The sequence below is a fragment of the Parasteatoda tepidariorum genome, chromosome 7 (assembly GCF_043381705.1).
Source record: "Parasteatoda tepidariorum isolate YZ-2023 chromosome 7, CAS_Ptep_4.0, whole genome shotgun sequence".
Lineage (NCBI taxonomy): Eukaryota > Metazoa > Arthropoda > Arachnida > Araneae > Theridiidae > Parasteatoda > Parasteatoda tepidariorum.
The window spans coordinates 55,432,429-55,460,348 of record NC_092210.1 but is presented as its reverse complement, the minus strand read 5'-3'; the positions used below and the strand labels follow the sequence as shown (position 1 = coordinate 55,460,348).

General features: G+C 25.8%; 1 protein-coding gene across 1 annotated transcript in view; it reads left to right on the top strand.

Annotated features, from left to right (window-relative positions):
• LOC107456358 (serine/threonine-protein kinase ATR) overlaps positions 1-27,920 on the top strand; it is a 101,573-nt gene that overhangs the window by 32,175 nt on the left and 41,478 nt on the right. The window contains exons 21-41 of the mRNA XM_043049703.2: positions 686-959; positions 1,749-1,823; positions 2,032-2,145; positions 2,222-2,416; positions 6,524-6,703; positions 8,861-8,947; positions 11,919-12,076; positions 12,636-12,755; positions 14,265-14,369; positions 14,799-14,913; positions 16,328-16,396; positions 16,481-16,569; positions 17,194-17,329; positions 17,446-17,582; positions 19,916-20,030; positions 20,121-20,258; positions 21,676-21,853; positions 21,924-22,105; positions 23,953-24,058; positions 24,147-24,297; positions 27,392-27,482. Of these exons, the coding sequence (XP_042905637.2) occupies positions 686-959; positions 1,749-1,823; positions 2,032-2,145; positions 2,222-2,416; positions 6,524-6,703; positions 8,861-8,947; positions 11,919-12,076; positions 12,636-12,755; positions 14,265-14,369; positions 14,799-14,913; positions 16,328-16,396; positions 16,481-16,569; positions 17,194-17,329; positions 17,446-17,582; positions 19,916-20,030; positions 20,121-20,258; positions 21,676-21,853; positions 21,924-22,105; positions 23,953-24,058; positions 24,147-24,297; positions 27,392-27,482 (2,815 nt within the window). The remainder of the gene's footprint in view (positions 1-685; positions 960-1,748; positions 1,824-2,031; positions 2,146-2,221; positions 2,417-6,523; positions 6,704-8,860; positions 8,948-11,918; positions 12,077-12,635; positions 12,756-14,264; positions 14,370-14,798; positions 14,914-16,327; positions 16,397-16,480; positions 16,570-17,193; positions 17,330-17,445; positions 17,583-19,915; positions 20,031-20,120; positions 20,259-21,675; positions 21,854-21,923; positions 22,106-23,952; positions 24,059-24,146; positions 24,298-27,391; positions 27,483-27,920) is intronic.

The window sequence follows — 27,920 nt, the reverse complement described above, 5'->3', positions numbered from 1 at the left end:
TTTGAAACAAAATTCTTAAGATAAGGATAAAGTAGCTTTCAGCATTTAAGTAAAGTATTCCCACAACAACCCAATATGGTCATGGGGTCATGTAGGTTAAGGCTTCACGATCAACGGCATGATTGCAGAAATGTAGCGAGCATTGTGCAGAAGGCACCTTTCTTTTCCAGACTAGCTGGTACCCATCGATGTGAAGGTAGGTGGGCTTCAATGCCCGCTTCTGGGTATTGAACCCCAGTTCTCCACAAATGACAGTTCAGTGCCTTAACCACTGAGCCACCATGACTCAACTTTGAGTATTTAAGAGTAATCATAAAAAATTTATTTAACACATTGCTGTTCAAGTGCCACTGAGTGATATTAACATATAAATGCAATGATAGACTTGACTTAAAAGATTAAAGTTTTTAAATTTGATTATAAATTAAGAATAAAATTTTTGTCATAGTGATAAATATGTTACTATGAAAAGAATTGTAAAAAGTCTTACTAATTTTCTTTACTTAGGTTAAATGTGTATAAAATATTATTTTAATTGTGGTTTTATTTTATGTTCTTTATTATTATATGTTGTGAAAGTTTCTTATTTTTTGTAAAACTGCATATGGCAGTGCTGTATTAAAAGTATTTAATGTTTATAAATTTTAAATAATTATTGAATAATTATTATAAAATTATTTTACAGTGAAATAATTGGTGCTGGTTTGAAACCTCTTGTTACTAAAGAACTTAGCTCTAGCCAAACAGGAGAAATTGAGGAAAAATTAATTTTATCTCTTCAAGCATCTCTTCTTGCTGCAAAGTGTAGTGGAAATTCACAGTTTCAAAGAACTGTTATCATTAGTATAGGTGAGATTGGTAAAATCTCAGACAGTGGTTTACTTCTTATTACCATTATAAGTTTGCTTGAAAGCTGCATGACATCAGTACCTTCAGTTAAAGTTACTGCAAAATTAAAGGTATTTTTTTGTTACTTTTAACTCCTTGACTTATTTCTGTTAAATGTTTATGTAAGAAAATTTATGTATTTTTTGATGCATGTTGCAATGAAATCTGACAATTTTTTGTGTAATAACAACAGCAATTTGATTTATGAATAAAAATAACTTTCCGTCAAATTGTAATACTTAATTCTATATTCATTAATACGTACTTCTGAATTCGAATTAACTGTCAAGAATAGTTTTGTTTTCATATTTTGAATAAATGAGGTTTAGTCTAAGTGAATCTACTTAAAAGTACTTTAATGGCATATGACAGAATATAGAGATATAAAAATGTTTAAATCATGGATTTTTTTATTTCCACACATCTAAACAGTATGCAGAACGGATTATCTGTTCCTGATAATATTAGCTGAAACTCATATAAAAGGCAAAGACTTACATTACATTGATGCACATATGTATGGAATAAGCATTTGTCATTTTTGCATGATATTTTCTCAAAACGGTAATTGCAGGATCTATAAATTCTTCAATTTTAATGCAGTTTTTAAGAATTTGGCATATATATTTCTGCATGTATATTCAATTATCATACAGTTTTTAAGAATTTGACATATATATTTTTTGTGAGTACTAAACGTTGGATATTTTGTGCCATATTTTTTTTAATGTTATTCATGGTTGTAATTCTCATCACATCACATTAAACTTTTTAATATTTAAATTACCCAAAATTCCATATAAATTTATAAATTAATTTCATTAAAAAATTCTATTTAAATTTTATATTTTTTTTGGCAGCTTAAAGAAATAGCAGAAGCGAAGTCTTTGAAAATGTATGATTTACTTAAAGATTTCAAAGATGCAATTTGCAAAGTAAGTGTTTCTTTCTTTTTGATGTATTCTTTTTTTTCTTTCTAAAAATTGCAACATTATTGTTTTAATGTTTTTATAATCTTAAAATTAATTTCGAAATTTTTGTTCATCTTTACTAAATTTATGTCTTAATTACATTATTTGTTGATGTTCTTTATTATGTAAAATGTGTGCCTAATCTTTATTATTATTATTTATTTCTAATTAGTTTTTGGCAGAGTATTTATTTGTTAAAAACCCTGAAAATGCAACACAGGTGCAGCCTATTTTGGAAGAAATTCGTATTATTTTTGGATTTGGTGATTTGAAATCGTTTTTTAACGTAAGGAAAGATATTTTTAGATGTATATTTTATAATTTTTTTTATGTATTCTTCATGCTCTTTTTTTTAATTTTAGCAAATTCAACACTGCATATTGCCTTATCTTATCGCTAAAGGAACTCTTCAAGCTTCTGTATTGTTAGACACACTCTCCCTAACTTTAAGAGTTGAAAAAAGGGAAATCCTCATCAATAGTTTTCCATTTATATTCTCTCATTTTGTACGCCATTGTAGTAATCCTGATTTGGAGAAAGCATTAATATTTATTCAGGTAATCTTTTCTCTGTGCTTTATCTTTAGATGCATTTCATATTCAGCAAAAAATCTACTCAGGCTATTACCTTTAATGTGCAGGAATCAGCAAATTCTGAATACCTGAGCTCCAAAAAGTCTTAAAACAAATTAACTGAAACTTGGAGCTTTTGAACTGAATTACATATATGTATAATATCTTAAAGGTTCATGCATAATCTTTTTATTCTGAAATAAAACAGTTGCAGGGAGAAAGTTATGTTTATGTTCAGTTATTTTAGTGAAATTACAATATACTTTTAGTATGATTCTTCCGCTAATTCACGGAATTCCACGAATCTCAAGACCCGGTTGATTCGCAGTCTTCAGTGAACCAATAATTTATATTCCAGCAAAATGTTATCTAAGTTCTGTTAATCTAAAACTTAAATAATTGCCTTAATTAAGCAAAATCCCGTTAACGAAACCTTTATTTCGCTCTTAACAACACTCTAATTTTTCTTCCCAAGTTCTCATTCACGTGCAATAACGAGCTTTTTTTCTATCTATATTTGTTAGAGAAAAACTAAATTTTAGGTAAACTTTGAGAACACGAAACTGTAAAAAAACCTAATAACTTTGGTTAGAATTAATGAACAATTGAAGCAAACACAAGTATAAAATTGATAATCTAAAAAGTAACTCCAAATGGTAAATATTTAAAAGATTTTTCGTTAGAAAAGATAATATTTTCCTTTTTTTTTTTTTTTAAACTTATAGTTTAACGAGTAGCAGTTATGTTGAAAATTCCGATTTGTAACAGAATTATTTAATCGATTATATGTTTGCCCTCTTTTTTATTTGGCTGCAATTAAATCTTATTCATTTTTAATGTGTTATTATGGTATGAAATTTCCAATCACTTATTTCAGTATTCACTTTTCAATGTGCTCGCTACTATCAAAATTCGTGTTTCGATCGTTTTTTCTTTTGCAGTTAGTGTAATTCATTTTCTCATAATTTTTAAAATTCCTGTATTATTACAACAAGTTTGAACCACGCAATTGAGTAATCAGATAAAAATATTTTTTTTTTCCAATGATTATCTTTTTAAATTAGTATTGCTTAATTAAGTTTTGAAATCTTATTGGTTCGTATCTTTCTCATAATTAGTTTTTAATCAATGCTAATATATTGGGTTTCAATTGTTTACTGCATTTTTGTTATAAAAAATGTTCCTACATTCAATTATGCACAGATTATTCATATACAGTTCAGAACCTCTTATCTGGAAATCGGAAAACCAGATAACCGGAATGAAATTCGGAACCAGAAATTAATTTTCTTCCATTAAAAAAAATTTTTTTTTCTTGCAAGATTTTGAGCCCATTTTGTTATTTAGAGCGTACGGCGTATCGAGTTGACGAAAGAACTGATTTAGAGGACGGATCAAAAGCCGTTTGTAGACGAATCTCACATAAGCACAAATAGCTTATATATGTTATTAATGTTAATAATAACATTAATAGCATATATAAGCCTGTATATAATTTTTATTTCATAATTTCTTTCCATATTTAAACTTAAGTGTATTATTATTTATCATTTTTTATTATTTCTAAAACTAAATTATTTTTTAGTTTCGTTTTATAGACATTAAAAAAACGGCATTTTGTAGCGATTCAGAAAATCGGAAAAATCAGTTATCCGGAATCGCGATGGTCCCGATCGTTCCGGATAATCAGTTCTCTACTGTATTTGTTTTCAACAACTTCGAACTAATAATTTATTCAATTATTTTTTTAAATATTGTCCAGTAAATTCTTTTATTCTTATTTTCCCTTTTCTGTCACATTAATAGTTCTGGCAACTTATTATTTCTAATCAGAGTTGACATTATTTAAATCATATGATTTTTTTAAAATCTTATTTTCTCTTAGAAACAAACAGGACGAAGACCACCAGATGCAAATGAGATTAGATTAAACAAAGAATAAATTAACAGAATATTAAATCCAAATATAAGACTTTGTAATAGTTTGCTGCATTGATAATTTAAATGTGCATGTTCATTTAGTGTCGCACCATATATGGCTAAAGAATTATGTTTTCCATTTTTATCCCAAGTTAATTATTTTAAAATAATTCATTATTCTTGCAGTTATTGGTTAAGTTTGACTGCAACTTAATCCTTTCTAAAATATAGTGTTTTATAGCATTTTATTTAAAAGTTTACTAGGGTTGATTAATTGGGATGCTTTTATATTTTGAACAGGAAGACCACCAGATGCAAATGAGATTAGATTAAACAAAGAATAAATTAACAGAATATTAAATCCAAATATAAGACTTTGTAATAGTTTGCTGCATTGATAATTTAAATGTGCATGTTCATTTAGTGTCGCACCATATATGGCTAAAGAATTATGTTTTCCATTTTTATCCCAAGTTAATTATTTTAAAATAATTCATTATTCTTGCAGTTATTGGTTAAGTTTGACTGCAACTTAATCCTTTCTAAAATATAGTGTTTTATAGCATTTTATTTAAAAGTTTACTAGGGTTGATTAATTGGGATGCTTTTATATTTTGAACAGGAAGACCACCAGATGCAAATGAGATTAGATTAAACAAAGAATAAATTAACAGAATATTAAATCCAAATATAAGACTTTGTAATAGTTTGCTGCATTGATAATTTAAATGTGCATGTTCATTTAGTGTCGCACCATATATGGCTAAAGAATTATGTTTTCCATTTTTATCCCAAGTTAATTATTTTAAAATAATTCATTATTCTTGCAGTTATTGGTTAAGTTTGACTGCAACTTAATCCTTTCTAAAATATAGTGTTTTATAGCATTTTATTTAAAAGTTTACTAGGGTTGATTAATTGGGATGCTTTTATATTTTGAACAGGAAGAANAAAAAAAAAACTAAAAAAAAAAAAAAAAAGAAAGAAAAAAAAAATCCTAATAATTTTGGTCAGAATTAATGAACTATTGAGGCAAACACAAGTATAAAATTGATAATCTAAAGAGTAATTCCAAAATGGTAAATATCTAAAAGATTCTTCGTTAGAAAAGATAATATGTTCTCCTTTTTTTGTTTTAACTTATAGTTTAATGAGTAGCAATTTTGTTGAAAATTCTGATTTGTAACAGAATTATTTAATTAATAATATATTTGTCCTTTTTTTTATTTGGCTACAATTAGATCTTATTCATTTTTAATATGTTATTATGGTATGAAATTTCCAATCTCTTATTTCAGTTGTCACTTTTAATGTGCTCGCTACTATCAAAATTTGTGTTTTGATCTTTTCTTCTTTTGCTGTTAATGTAATTGATTTTCTCTTGATTTTTAAAATTCCTGTATTATTACAACAAGTTTGAATCATGCAATTGAGTAATCACTTTCTAATAATTAAGTTTTGAAATCTTATTGGTGCTTATCTTTCCCATAATTAGTTTTAAATCAATGATAATATATTGGGTTTTAATTGTTTACTGCGTTTTTGTTATAAAAAATGTTCCTACATTCAATTATACACAGATTATTCATATATTTGTTTTCAACAACTTCGAACTAATAATTTATTTATTTATTTTTTTAAATATTGTCCAGTAAATTCTTTTAGTCTTATTTTCCCTTTTCCGTCACATTAATAGTTCTGGCAATTTATTATTTCTAATCAGAGTTGACATTATTTAAATCATATGATTTTTTTCAAAATCTTACTTTCGCTTAGAAACAAACAGGACGAAGACCACCAGATACAAATGAGATTAGATTAAACAAAGAATAAATTAACAGAATATCAAATCCAAAAATAAAACTTTGTAATAGTTTGCTGCATTGATAATTTAAATGTGCATGTTCATTTATTGTCGCACCATATATGGCTAAAGAATTATATTTTCCATTTTTATCCCAAAAGTAATTATTTTAAAATAATTCATTATTCTTGCAGTTATCAGTTAAGTTTGACTGCAACTTAAATAAATTACTTTCTAAATAATAACTCTTACTAAATAATAATTCTTACTAATAACTTTCTAAAATATAGTGTTGTTTAGCATTTAATTTATTTTATTTAAAAATTTACAAGGGTTGATAAATTGGGGTGCTTTTATATTTTGAACAGGAGGAAACTGGTCTTGAACTTGGCAGTTTATTAAGATGTAATTATCAGTCTGTGCACTATGAATTACTTCTTCATCTTGGTACTCACTATCAACAAGTTTTCAAAGGCTTAGCAATTTTGGCATTAAAAAGTGGAAGTGTAGAAAATTCAGGATCTTTGATTACTCATGCTGAAGAAATGGTAATATTTCATTATTATTTTCCCTTTTCTCTAATCATAAGTTATAATCATGTATATTATGTCAAAGTTCTTCGTAAGAATGAAAAAGGGCAGGATGCTTCCTCGACCAAAGTGCAGTTTGAGTTTTGAAAGGACACTCAATTAGCACCGTTAAAATTTATCAAAATGTGTAATATTATGTAATAGCTGAGTTTGATCCTCAATTTTTAAATTACCCTAAACAAAACAACAAAAAAAAAGGATTAATTGATAATCATTTTTTTTTTTTTTTTTTGCACTTTAAACTAAAAATTATAAAAAATATTTAAGGGTTTTTATTTTTAAATAAAAGGTATTTATTTTCAAAAAAATAGTGGTAAAATTTAAAATTACTAAAAAATTCATAAGGCCCTGCCATTTAAATAAAAGATGCGTTTATCTCTGGGACCGAATATCATGCGAATTTTAATTATATAACTAGACAACATGAGAATAATCATACTAAAATGAAGGAATGAAATTTTAAATTAAAATTAAATAATTATCAATTACTAAATCTAAAGTGAAAGTAGGTGGTTAGAAAACAACCTTTTCATGCAAAAAAATAAAGTGAAAAGGCTGTGTTCTTAAAAGATGGCAGCTTATTTCTACAAAAAGGGCTAGGAGGATGCATTTATAGGGATCAAAAGCCAGGCCACCCTTCTAGAAATGTTTAGGGAGAATATTGTTATTTATTTATTTATGTTAGGGGTTGTTTGTAATAGTTAATGCATAACAAGGAACTAACAAAGCAGAAAAATGCTTGTTAAATCTGGTCGCTCGCTAAATCTAAATTCAAGGTTAGTTCAGAAAATAAAAATTAAAACATCTTACATAAATCACTTCATTTTACAAATTGAAATTGCTTGTTGCAATTTTTTTTCATCATTATCTAAGTTTATAATTAATTTCAACTTCTTCTTTTATGACTAAAACTTTTTTTTTTAAAGTTCTAAAGAGCTGAACAAGAAATATGCTTTCAAGAAATGGTAAGGATCAGGAATGAGATTTCTTACACATGACTCTAAAACCTAAAATGCCTTTTCCACTATTTACCCCCGACATTATTTAAACCCCTTCATTCTTATCTTCTGGAAACACGACAATCAGCTGCTTTCCAGTCTGGCTCATATTTCCCTTTTCTCTAATGTTTGTACCTATTGTTGATAACTTTGTAAAATGATTTAACTATTTATAAATCATACCAAAACATATTTGACAATAATTATGTTCCAAAATTCCTTTAATGATTTTAAGCAATTGGTATTGTACTGTGCAATTTTTTTTTCTGATACTAGTCCACGCTTTTTAAATTATTTCCCTTGTTAAATAGAATAAAAAGCAAAAAAAAATCGATAAACAAGTTCATTTTAAAACATTTGTAACATTGTATCAAACATTCAATTTTACTCTTTAAATCTGGAATCTCGTTAAATGCAAGCTCGCTTTAAGTAAGATCTTATTATCTGTATTATTTTTTATTTATTTTTTTTGTGAAAGAAGGAAAGAAAAAAAATTTCTTAGAATGGTTATTTAAATTTTTAATCATTAAAATTCAGTAATTTTTTTCCTTCTTTTAGATAAAGTTTTTAATGATAGAAGCCATGCAAATTTTCAGAATTTTTATTTTTCTATTTTGTTTCCTTGTACTTTGTCTATAAGCTTAAGATCAGCAATATAGTTATATTTATATAGTTATAATGATTACAGTAGATAGTTAAGATTGATAGACCAACTTGATTTCAGAAATTTGAATTTTGCATGTTGTAGTAATGCATTAGAAGTATCAGAATTTGAAGAACCATGTGTGGAGACAACAATAGACAGACCATGTCAATTAATGAGAAAATTTTCGCCATTGGACAAAAGTATTTGGCGATGGTATGGTTTTTTACCAAAGCTGAATTTATGAAAAGGTACTGCTAAAAGGTGTAAATCTACCCTAGTTAGACCCCTGCAAATAAATGTTTAATGGTGTTAGATTTTTACTTTGAAAGTATTGACATTAAAATACAGTGATAACAATCAACATTACTTGCTTTTATTTCCCCTGATATTTATATTTCCTTAATTATGAGTATGATGAAGTAAAACTGTTTTACATTAATTATTTTTATTTGTATTCAAAATTGTTTTCAGGCTAACTATCTACAGCCTAAACTTCTTGGATTTTTGGTATTTTTTGATGCTCATATGCTAAAAAGCTCAATTCTAAACAAAAAATTGGTAAGTTTTCATGTGTCTTCTTATAACCTTTGATGCTTTATAAAAGATTTGTACAATTATTTAAATATTTAAGTTATGTAGTTATTATTTCTTTTTGTACAAATGTAAATAAGCATCTAGCCATTTTTTATTAATGAAAATTTATTCAAACATAATCATCAACAGAATAAGAGTTGATGTTTAAAAGGCTCAATAATTTCTTTCACAGTTTGTAAGCTTATGGATAATAAAAGTTTCTAAACATTATTAAAACTAATCGAAAGATTTTTTAGATAATATAATTTTAATCCACTGCTTTCAGAACTGTAATTTAAAATGCTGTGTACATTGCGACAAAAAAAAAAAAATTAACCAAATTAGATTCAATAGAAATAAATTCATAAATAATTTTCCTTTTTTATAAACATGCAAATATGTAAATATGGGTATTATTGAAATACATACAAAAAATTTATTCAAAGTAAAATGCAAAATAAAATCTAACTCATATTCAGAAAGTTTTTATAACTTGAGTAAAATCTAATCTCATTTAAAACATATTTTAAAATGAAAAATGGAAGATTTTTGATAGCTTTTAATCAAATGATTCAATTTTGATGTAGCAAGATGCATTTTTAATGATTCTAGATGTCGCGTTACAAATGTCAATTATTGGGTTGTATCGAGAGTAATTTATATATTTTTTAATAGAAACTGAAATGATTTTCTTATAGTGAATAAGTATTTTGTTGAATTATATATTGTCTATTCTGACCCAATACCTTTTGTCCTCTTTCTGGAAGTAGCATGATTCCTTGCTCATAAACTTTGTGTTCATTGCTAGTAAAAAAACTGATCCAGGGAATTNTATTCACGTGATTTTGAAATCCAACATCGCGATTCTTAATCTAAGGCCTCTAAAAATTGTGTGAGAAATGAACTTTCTTGTCCTATCAACAGTGATGATCAAAAGTCTGCAAAACGCAGTCTACAGATCAGTCATGTTAATAAAAGACCATCGAAAAAGCAAAGAACTGATGAGAAAATCCATAAAGGTCCTTTGACCATTAAAGAAATGTTTTTTGAAATGATGTGATACATAAAATCGTCCTTATGCATAATTACTCAAAGTTATCTAAATTATTAAAAAAAAATTTTTTTTTAATCAAGATTTTATTTAAGAACATAATTACCATTTATTTATATTTATTTGAATAGATAATAAATAATCATCATCCGATTGGCTATTGAATTCATATCATTTTTTTTTTTGCACGTTTAATGCTACAGTTATAAACTTCCTCTTTTTTGTGTTTTTGTCAATCACATCCCTGAATACATTTAAAACATATTTTAAAATGAAAAATGAAACATTTTTGATAACTTTTAATCTAATGATACAATTTTGATGTAGCAAGATGCATTCTTAATTATTCTAGATATCGCGTTACAAATGTCAATTATTGGGTTGTATCGAGAGTAATTAAGTTTTTTTTTGTATAGAAAATGAGATGATTTTCTTATAGTGAATAAATATTTTATTGAATTATATATTTTCTATTCTGAACCAATACCTTTTATTCTTTTTCTGGAAGTAGCATAATTCCTTGCTCATAAACTGTTTTCATTACTGGTAAAAAAAACTGATCCTGGGAATTCTTAACCTCACTTAATGTAATGTGATTAATATGTAATGGTTTTACTGTCAAGTTACATGTAATGGTTTTACTGTCTAAGTGGATCCTCTTCTTAACGTTTGAGTTACAAATCGCAGACATGTTGGCACAAGTGGCTCCCGATGGCACAAATTTCTCTCCGTAAGGACTTGAAGAACCCATATCTTAAGCTTTGAGATTAAACTTTGACGTTTCAAATGATCATGCATAGTCCAGTTCAACAAATTTAATCTTTCAGCGACCTCACAAATTGTTATTTATCAGTTTGCATCAATTATTGCCTTTATTTTGTCTACATCAGCTTTAACTGGCCCTCCAGAGCGTGATACATCTTCAACATTAAAATTGTCTGATCAAGATTTTGCAAACCAGTTATTGCACTGAGGTTATATCAATACATCTTCTCCATACGAATCAGATAATTTTTATTGCTTTAACAACATATTTCAAAGGGAATCAGAAACTACATCTTAATATCAATCAAACTTTTTCACAAGCAAACTTTACTATGTCAACTATAAAAATACGTAATGATTATTGGACATAAGTGTTAAGTTGGCTGTGAAAAAATACAATTAAATCTTCTGTTGGGGTAAAAATAAAATTACTTTCCAAACAATCTAATAATTTGCATATGTGATAATTTAAGTGTCAAAATCAGACTTGAAAAAACTTGAAAATTCATTTTCTCTGAATAAGCAAATATTTTGTTTTCGATAGATTCATATTTTTAAACCACAAATCTTGAATAGTTTATGTAAGCTACAATCTGGAATTGTTTAGTCAAGAGAGTGGTCAAACATTTGGCACCCTTGATGTTGTTCTGAAATCCAATATTGCGATTCATATTCACACGATTTTGAACCATTCTTGTAAGAACAAAGTTTTTTTTTTAAATTTAATACTATAAAGATGAGATATTCTTTATTGGTAGGTAATTTAATTATAAATCTCAGTTCAAAAAATTATGTTGAATGTGAAATATTCATGGTATAAAAATATCTTGTGTTACAATTAATTACCCATGAATTCAAGCAAATCAAAAAAATTTTTTTATTCTTCATGAAAAAAGAAAAAAATCATAATTTTCATTAGATTTCTTTTGGAATTTAATAATGATTAAATGAACCTTTTTATTAAACATTTAAGTTTTGATTTTCCATTTTATTGTTTATTTTCGATGTAATTGCATATTTTTATATAATTTTGTGTTTTATTCTGCTTTTGAACTTTTGATCTTAATTTAACCGTTTCGCACAATGTGTCTTACTTCTACCTTGTACCCTCAAGCCACATTCCATTCTATTCAACTCTAGGCCCTTGAAAGTTTGGTTTCTATAATGCAATTGATGGGTACTCGTGCAATTACAGCTGTTCGCTTTAAGCTGATGGCCACTCTTCGTCTGACTTTACGATTTAAAAAAGATGACTTTCCCAAAATTTGCTGCAAAGCTTGGAATACATTTGTTCGCAGGTAAATAAGCCTTTGAATGTTTATTTTTCTCTATGCATGATTTTTTGTGACTTTTTTTTTAAAAAAATGGAAAACCATTTCTCTTGATAATATTTTTAAAAAACAAATAATAGCCATCAAAGAGAAAAAAGAAGAAAAAAATTAACATATTATTTTGTTAATAAAATCCAGAGTTTTTATTCATTAATTTAATTATGAATAAATGTCTTGAAAGATAGGGTTATTATCAATATACTAACTTTATTGATGAGAGAATTGTAATTTGCAGGTAATAATTTGCCATATTCATTATGAAGTTCTATTTTAATCAAACTGAAAAGTTTTTGACTAAATTTTTTAAAAAAATGTGATATTTAACTATTTATTTAGTTCAAAATATTACTGATTCATGTTACAAAATATTATTTTATCATGCTAGTTTTAGAGTAAAATTTTTATCAGTCATGACTCTTTAAAAATTGTTTATCAATGTATAGTTTAGGTTTTGTCTTTAAATAGCTAAAAACTTTTTTTTTTTAATGAAACTGCAGAAGGTTACTCTATTTTTCGATTCTTTTAGTATTGAAGTGTCATGTTTGGGACCTCTTATAAATCAGATTATTGTGGCTTTATTACCTTTGTTGGAACTTGAAAGTTCATCAGTTGCAGAAATATTTCATTATCTTATAATAGAAAAAAGGTATACTAATTTTTTGAATTTATAAACTCTCTTTTCACATTACTATTTAATTTTGCTTTAAAACCAATAGTCTTTTGAAGATTATAAATTCTAATAATACATTTATATGAAATCTGTGACTTGAATGTAAAATACAAAACTAAATCTGTTAATTTACATTTTTTATCTTCTGTATTAACATACTGCACACACACATTAGCTTAATCTATAAAAAATGAATTTAAAAGTTTTTAAGAAAATCCAATTTTATTTTAAGTTTGCTTCAATGCTGGGCATCTTTAATTTTCATGATTATAATCATACTTTTTTTTCATCATCTACTTTTTCAGTTTAAAATATTATAGTCTCCAATTATACAATTTTTAAAATTTTCATATTTATTAATATATACAATTTAATTTGCAAGGAATTTTAAAAACTCTATATAGTTACCTGGAATGCAAATAAACCATAAAATATTTAAAATGATATAAATAAATCATCAGTTATACACATAAGCAATAATACAAATACATATATTTTCTATAAATAATGAAATTGGTTTAAAGAAAATGCGTACATTAATTGATAAAATAACTCTACATTGTTTTTTAAATCTACCTGGGAATGTTTGTTTCTCTTATTCGCTTTCTTTATTTTTCATTATTTTTTTCCATTTTAAAGATAAAAACTTTAGAAAGAATACAATTAGAAAGGCTAATATAATAGTTTTATTGCAACAATTATGTATGCTTCCCCTGAAACTAATATTGCAAAAATGCATTTTATTAACTTTGTGTTGTATTTTATTGTTTGTAATTTGCATACATTTTTTTTTTTATGATTCATTCTTTATAACATACCTCACAAATGCAGGTTGTTACCAGTTTTCTTTATTTTTTGTTTCTAAATTCTAAAATTTACATTAAAAAAAGTGGTGTAAATAGCTTTTTAAAATTACTTAAGAAAAATTATTTTTATTTTTAACTTGTCATTACTATGAATAAAAAATTTTATCTTTAATTTTATTAGCTAGCATTTTATTAACTTCATGTTTTATTTTATTGTCTTTAATTTTTGATGGTTCATTCTTTATGACGTACTTCCCAAATGCAAGTTGTTACTGGTTTTCTTTATTTTTTCTTTTGTAATTTCTAAAATTTACCTAAAAAAAGTGGTGTAAATAGCCCTTTAAGATTACTAAGAAAAATTATTTTTGTTTTTAGCTAGCATTAAAATAAATAAATAAAAATGTATCTTTAAATTTCTTGAAATTGAGCTAGTGTAAACTAATTTCCATTTTTATCACGCATAAGTCTTTCTTAATAATCTACATCCTATTTTATTTTTGTGCTTCCCTTATAATATTTAGTCCTTTTGAATAAAAACCTTTTTAGTTACAGTAAAAGTATTCTTTCCTTATAGTTTCACCAAAATATTCTATTTAAATTATAAGGTTATGATTATAAAATAAAATATAATATTTTAGTAATGAGTCTTACTGAACTTAATTTTTATTATTTATTTTAGAGCCTATCTCAGTGAGTTTTATCATGATTTATATTTTGTTCCTGATACTCCTGAATTACAGGACATCAATTTAGTATTGAAAGATTATACTTCAAGTCCATCTAGGTCTGATTTCTAACTTTATTTAATACCTTTTCTTTTGAACTAATGATACTTGTTATGAAAATTAATGATATAACCTTTTTGAATTTTTAGTGTTTTTTCCTGTAAGCTTGTATAATTTTTATGCGTACATAATTTACGTAACTTTTATGCTATTAATATAAATTAAGATTATTTTTTTTAATTCTGAAAGGAAATTTTCTTATAGATTTATAAAAATTAAAAGGTTAATAATGCATGATAAAAATATTTGACAGAAATGACATCTTAAGTTAAAATTATACAGTTTCAGTACTTCTATTATTTTTGATACATTTGCTATGCTTAATTTAATTCTTATAGTTAATTTTACTGTTTTTTTTCGACTATTAAAAATGTATATGCTGATGTAGAGAATACGTATATGCTGAGTATTCATATTTTTATTTACAGCATGACTGACTTTTGTTCTTTGTTAAGTCATTCCTTAAAGGGGATTAGTCATGAAAACTTAGAGATTAGATTACATGCTCTTGAAAAGCTGAAACAGGTTCTGCATGCTAATCAGGTAATGCTGCTATTAAGCATATTTTTATTCATATTTGTTCATTTTGCTGCTCTATAAATTAATTTTATGTTTAAAGTTTTATGTTAATTTATATAATAATGTGATTATTATTTAATATATCATTACTTTACATTTCGTTTGCAGACTATAAATGAATATTCAAGTTCTTTTTGTGAATATGCTTATTAAAAAGTTCAATAAATTAATTGTATTAAAGCTAGTAAAATAATAGAGAAGAAAATTCCCCCCCCTTCAAACTTTAAAAAATACTCAAATCCAGATAATTTCTGAGAATTTTTCATCAATTTGAATGCATACATCTCTAAATATTAATAAATGTAATTAGAAATGAATGAATGTAAAATTTGTGATATGGCATTTAAAAAATTGGCATTTTTGTTCTGTTAAAACTCAGAAAATCACCTTAAATGTTGTTATTATGTCATGTTTTATTGAAATTGAAAAATATTATGAGTGATATATAATGAGCTTAAGAGTAATTGAATCTGACAGTATGTACAGAGTAAAAAAATTTTTTTTTCAAATCCAAAACTGATTCTTTTAATATTTTTCCTAAGTTAAATTTTTGAAAAAATTTAAGTATTGAATATTTTAAATTTATTATATATTTTTTTAATTTAAAATTATGATATATTCTATTAATTGATTTTTTTTTTGTATTTAATTGTTAATTTTTTAAAAATAGTTGTTCATTTTTTGTTGTTTGGGAATTTTAATTTAATTTTTAATATGCTTCATAGTGAACTTTGTGATCAGTGCCCAAAATATTGTGTCGCGTGCCATCAATGACACAAGTGCCATTTGTTCTCCATCCCTGCCATATACCTTTTAAAGTACAAATTCAGTTACGTCATTATCATACTTCACAAAATTAATTACTTTGATTTCACTTGTGATTTTCTTTCACATGGACTAAGGAGAAATAATATAATTATAAGAACATGCGGTAAAAATGATTTTTATTTTATTAGAGCAGCAAGCTAGATATTTGCTCATATTATGAAATCTTTCTTAAATACTATAGAAAACTCCATTAGAATGTAGCTCATGACTGGTTGTCGGAAGAAGTTTTAAAGTAGACAGTCAGGTCTAGTGTATTTTTGAATGTATGTACACCAAATTTGGTGTGGATTCGTTTAGAATTACCGAGCTGTATACAGTACATGCATACAAACATTCTGCTTTATTTATATAGATTTTGTCTTAACTTCTTAATGCATTGTCAAAAGTTTTTAGTTTGTTTTTCTTTTACTAATTATCAATATACTAAATTTTTGAAGTTATCTATTTTAAACAATTTTGTTGCTTTTAATGTTACTATTCACTAATTTTCTTCAAACCAGATATGTTTTTGTTAATTTTGTTCTACACATTGGCATTTATTCTTATTTAGACTTCTATCCATGAGCATTTGCATGGTAGGGAAAATGTTGATAATCTACTATCAAATCTTGTTGCTGCTGTAAGTACTGTTCATCTCATTGTTTATCTTTAGCTACAGTTCTTTGTTCCTTTTTATGTGAATTAACTTTTCCTTATCCTGTAGCTAATATCTGGATGTCGAGAACCAGATAGTAGGATACAAATAGCTTTAGGAGAATGTTTAGGTGAACTTGGTGCTATTGATCCAGGAAGGTAATTTTTTCCTATTTTTCACTATCGTTTATTTTTTAATCGTAAATGCAATAAATGTTCAAGCAATGTTTTTTTTGTGTATTATTATCCGATTATTTAGTATAATTGTTTTTCTTTTTTTAAAAAAAAAAATAAATCAAATAAATGAATGTTTATTTAAAAAAAAGACGAAAATAAATTATACTCATTTTAAAACAGTTCATTATTTAAACCTTTTATATTTTTGAACCTTAAGTTTTCATTAATGCTTACATTTTATTTGCCAATTCTTGTTGAAAATAAACTTAAGTTTTATATTTGTATTGATTGTGTGATTTATGATTAATTTATGTGTTGCATGTGGACTACTAAGAAAACTAAATATTTTTAAATTTAACGTGTAAAAAAATTTAAATTTACCTAAATTTTCTTATCGTTAATTTATTTTTCTACTGAGAAATCTGAATGTGACAGCAACAAAATCGAATAAACGTTTTAGTAAAATTTCAGATATCAAAATTCTTCTAAAAATCTTATTTTAATTCTAAATATGTATTATCATATATTTACACCAAATAAAATAGTTACAGGTCTTAACATTTGTGATTTTTAAAAAAAATGCAATGGGGAATATATTTTTTATAGATTAGACATGAAAAGTGCTAGCTCAACAGAGACATCGGACAAATTTTTCAGTAGCATTGACGATGAGGATTTTGCATATGCTTTGATTCAAGAATTAGTGCATTCGTTTTTGGCTGCTGAAGATAGTGGTGTTCAAGTAAGTTTTTTTATTCTTAGATCAAAATATTATCTATTACATTTTCTTACACTATTGCCTTGTGTAATTTTCCTCTCTTTTCTACATCTTAATATTTTTTTGAAACTTTTATCTAGGATTGTTCAGCATTTGCTATTCAAGAAGTTTTGAGATATTACAAATGCTCTAATGAAAGTGGCTCAAGTGGAAGCCATTTATGGAAACGATTTCCTTCTGATATACAAGAAATATTAGTTGTTTTGTTTCATTCTCAGTAAGCCTTATGCTCTTACTATTTGCTTGTAGTTTTTCTAGAATTACATTGTGCCATTTTTTTATTAGTGTTTGTTTATTTTGTAATTGTTTATTAACTCATTTTTTGTTCTTGTTTTTGAACTGTGATGTTATGTTTAAACTTTAAATATAGTTCAAGATATTTTTTGGTGCAGTAAAATAAGTTGAAGAATTAGTAAAAATAATGATTATCCATGCAAAGTTGCTTAAGACACATTCTCAAAACCACTTTATGCAATGGTATATAATTATTCTATTGAGCTTCATAATAAGTTGCTGTTTTCATATATTTATGACTAAACTTGAGACTACTCTCACTCCACTCCTAATGAGCTTTTCATCAAATGATTATAGGTTATTAGAAAGTTATTAGTTTTAATACAGTAATCCTTAAGAAACTAACCCATACTTGCTTTAAAATAAGAGGAAAAACACATCACTATTGCTCAATGTCATGGAAATTAAAACTCACTATCACCTACTTCTTCCAAGATATATTATGTAGGAACTGTAGTCCATGCAAGGGTAATAGTATATCCACTAGTCATTGATGGGATTCAAATCTTAAGTCTCCTCTGAAAAGCAAGTTCTCTATTCTTCAAGCCATCCCAGCTGTAACACTGTCATTTATGAATTTTTCTCCTTGCCTTTTTTTTTATTATTATTAGTATTGATTTCCCAAATGTTTTTTAAGCAAGAAAATAATTTTTTGATTTTAAATTAAAGATTTTATTCGAATTTTTTAAATTAGAAACATAAAAAAGGTACAACTTAATGAAAAGAGTTTTAAATTAAAATATTTGTTCAAAATAATATTGATGTTTTAATTGGAAAATTCCCTAATCTCTAATTAATATATACCTAATAGAATTTTCAACAAATTGGATAGTTTTAATAATTTTTTGAGCAGTTGAATTACATATATTTTCTTTTATTTAAAAAAAATGCCCTCTATCTGTAAATATATTTATTGAACATGCATAAAATGATAAAACATAGAACAGTTACAAAACTATGCACCAAAACTGAACTTACACATATAAGGGCATTGAAATTTGAATAACAGCACAGACTTAACTATGGGGAACTTGACTGCTGAGGAATATTTCTTGATGCTACCAGCAGGGTTCTCGGTTGTCCTAATTTTCCTAAAGAAAAATTTTTTTTATCCTGATTTTTCAGATTTTTTTATTTGTTCAGAACTTATACAGGAGGGAGGATTGTAAATTAATTGATTTGAAGAATCAAGATAATTGGTTTGGTAATCCATTGTTTTATTTTAGTTAATTATTAATGGTTGTAAAAATTGCAATATTTGATTGTTTAATCTTAAGGGCCATCTACTCTTTGTGTGCACGGTTTAGGCATGCATATATGATTCATTATTCAATGCTTCAATTTCATTTTGTAACTCAATCATTTAACGTAAAAGAAACTCAATTAACCATTTTAATGGTGATGAGTTTAGGAGTTGTATGCTTCTTGATTATTTTTAGCAAACGCAATAACAAATCATATAGGGAAGAGTTATATAGTTTCATAATAGATTAATTTCTTTAATCTTTTTTCAAAAATTAATGGATTTCTAATAAAAATATTATAATCATGCTGTAGAATTTTTAAATGGTTAATTGATGAATCATCAACAAAATTACTGAAGTACAAAATTATTAAGAGTCATATAAATTACGTTTTGAGATTATTGAAATCAAGCTTTACAATTATTTGATTATTCTTGTTTTTTTCACTTGATTACAAATTCTAATTAGTATAGTATAAGGAAATATAAATAAATTGATACTTTTTTTTATGCAACTACCCTATAAAAATTTTCTATGTATTGATCTCAAACTATTATGTGTTACTTAATGCTCCATTAATAAAATTAAACTGGCAATTGTTAAAACTTTCTATTTTAAACAATGTAATTCTAAAATTAACCATAATGTCTATATTATTATTCTTTTATGCTAAAGTTTACCTTTATTATACTTAAGCAAATTATTATTATTTTTTTTTAATTTTTTTTTCTTTTAAGTAGTTGGGTATGTATACTGTTCCAAAAAATTTTCCACTTGCTTTCACAAATTTTCTTTAGCTCACTACAAAGCTTGCTACTAGATGACCTATGATAAAATACTTTTGCTATAATTTTTATTTTAATACTTTTGAAATTCTTTACATTATTAGATTTTTTACAATTTATTATAGATTTAAAAAAAACCTTTGAAATAAACTGTTAAGGAAGTAATTTTTGACTCTTATAATTCTATAAAAATTATATATTTAATTGATGTACTTTTTACTTGTTAGGTATAAACCTTTGGAAAAATCTCGGAAAAAGTATCCAGCACCAATATTCAGAAGCAAAGTGGGCCACACTTTCAAGGAGTGGAGCAAAAATTGGTTTTATTGTTTATTACAAAAAGTGCGTTTTTACTATCATTTGAGTTTTCTAATTCTAAGCTGTTTTTTTTTCTTTCTTCTTTCCATATTTTAAGAACCATTTTATTCTTAGGTGAAAAAGGAAGGTCCGTCAAGATTATTTCATGCTTGTTCTATTATTGTAAAATATGATCTTAATTGCACCTTGTTTTTGTTGCCACACTTAGTTGTTTATGCTTTACTAGATTCAACTGAAATGGAAAGAAACGAAGTAATTATTACAATATTCATTTTTTAATTTGTTTTATAACTTCTGTGTATGTGACTTAATGCATGTATACACAACATATAATAATTTTACTATTTATGATCAAGTTGATGTATTTTATAATTCGTGATAAAATTACGCACCTTTTTCACATACATTTCTAATAAGTCTATATATGTATTCTCCATTCTTATTTCTTTAAAGGGATATTTTACCCTTTTAGTTTAAGTTAAAAGCTTTTTTAATTATTATTTTTTAATTTTTTTAGCATAATTTTAAATATTACTCCACTGCTTCTACTAAACATGATCTGTACTTCAATAGATAAGCGTGCTATTCTTTATACATGTGACAAGTTTATTCCATGGTACAAAATTTCTTTAGTTTTGCTGATCATTTAGTAATCACCAACTTTTTCAAGTACAGCTAAATCAGAAACATTTCTCTCTGTTTACTCCAAATCAACTGCCACAATTGAAATTCAAATATGCTTGATGAAAACATGTTAGAAGCTATCTTGCTTTGAAAAAAAATTTCTTTAAACAGATTTTAAAAATAAAAGAAGCCAAATGCAAGAACTATGGTCTACGCACCAAGAGTGGTCACTGAAATTTATAAATTGGGCACCTGAATAACCTTTAAAGCATTAATTAAAAAAAATGTAAAAAGAGCTTTTATTTTTTTTTTAAAAAAAGTAGTTACACAAAAATCTTTATTCATGTTTAGTAAATAATACTGCAGTGTTATAAAGTTAATTTAATTTTTGAAATGTTTATCCTGATATTTTTTCTACTTTTTGTCTTAGTTAAACCCTGTACTTGATTGTAACCATTTCGTTTTGCAAGTTTAGTTCTAATTAATGGAAATAAAATTTGAACAATTAAAATTACAGTATACATTAAATGAGTAAAATTGTATAATAGTTATTCCAAAAACAGGCAACTGAAATTTAAGATAATTAATAAAAAAAATATAACTTGAAAAATCTAAGTACCCTGTATAATACTAGAAATAACATGTTCGGGGTCAACATGTATTACAATACATGTTGGCCCCCAACATGTTATTTCTAATTTTGTGCCCCACTTTTAAAAACTATTTGTTCATTTCTGATAGAAGGTTCACTTTTTATAAAACTTTAATTTCCAATATGATCTTTATTGCTTCAATATGGAACAATTGTTCCCCAAAAATTTTAGGTCTTTTATTTAATGTAAGTTTCTAATTTGTTCTTTTAAATCATGCTGTGATAGTATTTAGTTGCGAAAATATTTACTGGAACTCAACCACGGGATAAAGCCAGGAAATCCTCCTTTCAATTTAAACAGATGAATTTTTTAATAAATTTCAATTTCAAGACATATTTCAATGTTATTCATATAAAAATCATTTATTGTTAATTATGAGAATACTATTATAGATACGCGATGAAATCATAGCCATTCTGCAGTATAGTGAAACATCAGCATCCATGAATGACCTTTGCCGTTTGAGTTCACAGATAGTTTTTTCCATTGTTGATCACTTGACAAAATGGCTTTATATTTATCAACATGAGCATATAAAATCATCAGGCCGCTCAGGTGTTAGGATAACTGGTATGTATACTTCTATTTGTCTACTTAAAATGTTTTTGTTTAATTTAATAGTTATTATTATTTTTTTTAGCAATAAAAATGTCTGAAGATAAAAATTACTCTGCTGTAAATGGTTGTTTGGTGCAGATCTCCCAGATTCTTCTTGCCAAGTCAGCATTTTCTTGCCAAGCCTATGCTCGGGCTTTAATGCATTTAGAAAAGCACCTGAAGAAATATCCAGATCAACTTGAAAATAACATTAGTTTTAAACAGGTTAGTATTTTGAGTTATATTTTCAAATCATTCATCTAATTTCATTTAGTTAGTCATATATTCAAAAAATTATATCTTAAATACTTCAGGAGTTTTTTTTTTTAAATTATAATTAAAAACAATAATCCCTATAAAAGCTGTGTCTGATTTTAATCCTCTATTCTCTACTACTATCAATTACTGAATCTAGCATTAAGAATTAAATTTATTTTTCTCTAACTTGGAAGCTCCTCCCCTTTCTCTTTAATACCTGCAAACAATAAAAATACGAATTTGATAACTCTTATACAAAAAAGTTATTTTAAAAATAAAGAATTCAATTATTTTACAACTAAGTCAAAAATTTAAATAAACAGATGTGTATCGTCAGACATAAGAGTGAATGGCTGTAAAAATTCTTAATTCTACTGCTAGCATTTTTTGCTTAACAAAATTATGCTTAAAAAAAAACTTTTAACTTTATGTAAAGTTACTTAAAAAGACTATTCCTCACATCAATAATTCATTTCAGATTGTTCCTTAAAAGTTTTCCTAAAATTAACAAAACCTAATATTTTTTCATCAAATGAGAGGAAGAGGCATGTTTGGCAAAAATTTTCTTCATATTTATTTCTTATACTAATATTAAAATATGGTTTAAAATTTAGCAAATGTTATTTAAAGCATTACATTTCATAGAAATAAATTATAATGAAATAACCTTTTTGCCTTCCTTTTCTGTCTCCCAGGTAACTTGCTGATTGCCTTAAATTTATTTTCTTTTTACAGATTCTTTGGTTCTCTATTGTATTTTTTTTATTGCAATATTATCAAAATTTTTGCAGTTTATTATGCATTGTTTTAATCATTGTATGAGGAATTTACAATTGTTTTTCTTCTATCTCTAGCAAGTTAATATTTATGTGTTTTTAGACTACTGTAGAATATCATATATTTGATTTAATGTTAGATTTAACATTATTACTTTACTTTTTGACTCATTTCATTAATCCGCTTATTCAAACTGATTTTATAACTTTTCATTAATACCTACACAAAGTTGTTCCAGTAAAAATTGTACTTTCAAATTAATATCAATCATTTCAGTAAAATCAATAACTTTACTAAAACAAAAGGCTTATATTCAATAATAAAGGAATAAATAAATGGTATCTTAATTTTTTTATTCAATTCACAGCCCTTTGGCAGAAAAGTAGTTCAATGTGTTTTCTTCTTCCCATGAATGCAATTGAAAATAAAGAAAGATAGATTAAGAAACCTTGTGAATTTTGAACATCAAAAAATAATTTCTACCTGAATTTGAGATTCAAAATTCCAAGCTTGTAATAATATCATATTAAAATTTAATTTAAGAACCATTTGGATTTTTGATAGAATTCTCACTTGTAAACTGTGTGTAAAAGTACTGTGTGAATACAAAATATTTAATAGATTTGAGAATAAACTAAATTAAAATGTATGACAATTAGAAAAAGTAATTTTTTTTTTCGTAAATTAAATCATATACTCTTTATTTTTTGAAATCCTATTTAACTTTTAGAAGTCTCACTCAAATTTAGAAAAGGGTTGATAAATTTTCAATTATGCCAGTAATACGGAGGAAAAAATATTAAAAATTATAAACAAATAATTCCTTTTTATAAAAAATAATATAGTTCAATAAAAAAATCTTTTTTCCGTTAACAAAATTTCGAACATGTATCACTGAACTATACCTGCATAATAGCCATTAATAATGTTCTAAATACTACTTACACTGTTACATTCCTTAAAATTATATTTAATTTATTTCTAGCCGTAAACCTTCCTGTTTTGTGTATATATTTTTTCTTTAACACTTTTTTTAGAAAATCTACTCTGCTCTGGATGATCCTGATGGTGTTGCAGGTGTTGCTGCAATTAGAAAAGACGAACCACCTTTGCTTGACTTGATTTTAGAAAATGAAGCTACAGGTTTCTAATTTTTTTATTATTATTTAATTATGTATGGGTTTTTTTGTATAATATATCAGAAACTAAATACTGTTGCTTTAATTTTCAGGAGATTTGTATGGTGCATTTGCCTGTTACGAGAAAGCTATAAAATTGTATCCTAATCAAGTTAACTATCACTGTGGCTTCTTAAAGTGCTTTCTTGGAATGGATCAACCAACAACGGCTATTTCATATGCAAATGGTATTCTGAGTGAAAAGTAAATAAAAAGTTGTTACTTCCAAACTTTTTCAACAATCAAATTTAATTAGTTTTAAAAAACTTGTAAAGTATTTAATTTTTTTTTTATTGAGCAAACGGTGCAAAATTGCTTCATAGCTTGTTTTTTTGTGCAAGAAAACAAATATTTAGAAACTTACTCATTATTTTGCATAACTTTTGTACAACAAGGGATTATTTTTTTTTAAAAAAAGGATAACTTTAATATAAAGAGTATTCTTTTTATCTAATTTAAAAACTAGGTTTGAGATTTTACATTTGAAATGTAAAAGTTGAATTGATATTATAAAAAAAAAAAGTAAAACTAATACAAACACTTTTATCATTATATCTTATTTGTCAATATAATGACTTAATGCACTTGTCCAAAATGACCTTTGTCTAGAAATGAATATGTGAGTATTGGTTCGTGTTCATGAATTCTAGATTATTGAGAGATTTTTAAATTGACCTAATATAATGACTGAATCTGTGTTTAATAAATTTGTAGGTGCTAATACCCAGTATATATCTAAGCTAATGCCTTAAATTAATGCACCTATTTTTTCTAATAAATATAATTTAAACCAATATGTAAATTGATAGTTTTTTAAATTGAAATAAATTTAATTTGTTTTCATTTTTCCCTAGGAATGATAAACTATAAACAAACTTATTTATTTTTGCTGTTAGGAAAATTTATTTTTATTAAATGGATTACATTAAAATTATAGAATATAACTCTTTATATCTTCATGATCTACAGGGTGACTGATAAGACTATAGGAGTTAACTTTATCTATGCATATGTATAAGCTTTAATAGGAGTTAACTTAGTGTATGCTACAAACTTAAATAAGTAAACTTTCATGGTACAGAAAACGTAACAATGGCCTATTCTCCAACATTTGAGTTGTATTCAAAACATAAACATATGTTTTTCTGATATTATTTTAAATAAGCCTTTTGAACATAAACAATTCTCTACCTGTACTTCAATATAACTGTTTAAATTATTTATGTCTAGTGATGGAAGAAACTCTTTTAATTTTAATTAATTGAAATATTATTTTGCCTTTGCTAATACTAGAAAAAATATTTTCTGAAATTCCGGTAATTCTGTAGTAGTTAGAGCGTATGAAATTGCATATTTTAGTGCACAAATTTATATTTTAGAACAATGACTTTTCATTTCTTACGACTGTAAAAATATTTTAACCCTTGATAACTAAACACTTGCCTGATAACTAAAGTACTGATATTGCAGGTATTCAATATGAAATGTTACTGTAATACTTCAAGATTTTCTAAGAGTGCAAATTTTACATTTTATTGCTTCTTTATGGTTCAATAAGTGACTAGGTGTATTTACCTTAGGCTGCACTACCATGTTTGTCACAAATAAAAGAAATATAAACGTAAATATGTTTTTAATGAGTAGTCTGTTAGTCTAGGGATTATTTACAGAGTAATACTAATTTAAGTTTATCTAAAGTTAATGTAATAATTCATCTTAGACAATTTATGATCAATTTCAAACAGTTTTAAAATTGATAATTTATTTCAATTATTATTCACTGATCATTTGTTATTCATTGATCATCAGAAATTTTAGTATTTCCATAGTATGAGAATTCTAACCATTTCTGTTTATCTTAATAACTTAATACTAAATTTTCTGTTCTTTTTACTGAAATGCATTATGGACTTAATTTTAATTATAGCAATGTTCTTGCTAGACTTTTCTTTTTATTAATTATTTACATAAAAAGTTTTTAAAAAATCATGAGAGGCTGAAGTATTAAATCCATAGCCAGTCCTAAAGCAAAACAATGTGAATTAAGTTCAAATAAAGGTTCTGAAAAAGATATACTAAAGATATAGGTTCTGAAAAAGATATAGTAGTTTGACTTCCTTAGACTAGAACCTTTATCAGTGTCTAACTGCAAAATGACAGAAGAAAAGTAACGACAAACATGTGCAAAGGGGTAGGCAAAAAAAGACTAAAGCACAAATAATGGTACAAAAATGAACATATAGTTTTGATTTCATAAACAAGAAACTTACTCAGTGTCAGAACACAAAATGTCTCACCCCTTTGTATTGTTTGTGAACAGAAAGAACTCCCCTAGCTATTCGCGTGGAGTGGTGGCAGTGACTATGGTTTCGGAATTTAACTATTAGGGGTACCGGAAAGTAATATTGCGTCGGCGCACTAAATATTAATTAGTCTTAAAAACCGATTCATTTTTTTAGATTCGTTTCCCATCCAGCATTGACACGTAGCTGCTAACGATGAATACATTTTTGATTAAAAATAAAATCTTGATAACAAATATCAAATGCGCCAAAAACAGCATTACTTTCCGATCCACCTAATATTTCAAATAGCTTTTAACTGTCTCAAATTGGGTCATTATTTAAGACAGGTTTTGACTAGGGTCGATTATAGTAAGAAAATCAAAGAGAAAAGAAGCTCCTCTCTTTGAAATGCACTATATCTTGTTTCCGTAGCAGCAAATAACCTTAGACTTCATGGTAAGGGTAGTTCTTTCTGTAGACAAACTATATATATTTGTCTCATTATTTCCACTTTGCACATGTTTGTCTCATAGCCACCATTTAGTATGTGTTTGTCTCTTTGCTGTCATTTTGTGTTTACACACCATAGAAGGTTGTTTATAGCATCAAAACTATATTATTTCCATCTCTGTATATTCAAAATTCATGCATACCACAAAGTATGATCTATCTGCATTTGGAATTTTAATGTTATTTCTTCAAAGTAGAATTCTGCATGTTTCTTTTTTTAAAAAAAAAATTAAACAATTATCGATACTTTTTAAAGCAAAGCACATATGATTGCTTTTTTTTTCAGTATTTTTCTGTTCATCAAATAATTTGTTATAACCAATTAAAAAAACATTGTTTCAGTAAAACAAAGAAATTCTTAATTTGTAACATAATTAAATATGCTACGTCTATTAACAGACTTAAATTTAAATGCTAAAACAAAATATTTTATACATTGTTATCTGACACCACTAATCAGTATGATTATGAATTTGTTCTTAATTAATAAATTTTAATTTTAGACCTGAATGGAAACAGAAACTAAATTGCTACAGAGTAGAGGCTGCATGGAAATTGGCTAATTGGGATAATCTTGACCAATTTTTAAACGAGGTATGCTCTTTTCTTTTCACCTCTTTCAAATTATGTTAGTTTTATGATAAATGTTTTTATTAATATTTATCTAAGAATAGTGTTTACAGTATGAGAGATTAGACTTAACCTTTATTTAAAAGTCTGTTGAGAATATGAAGAGCCTTATAATAACAAATGTTCCTATAGAATCAACTCTAAATTCACCCTTTTTTTTTCTTTAAAGCAGGAAGTATACTTGTTTTTATTAAAATTAAAAAGTTTAGTAGCAAAAATTTTGTTAATGACTTGTTTAAAATGATTAACTTTATTTATAAATTCTGTAAATAGTTATGCCGATTTATTTAGAGAGTAGAATCTTGCTTAAAAGACAAATTGCTACTGCTCACTCTTCCTATGATATAAATTATTTTTTGATTACCATGCAATATAATTCGTCTCAAAAGTAGTACAAACCTA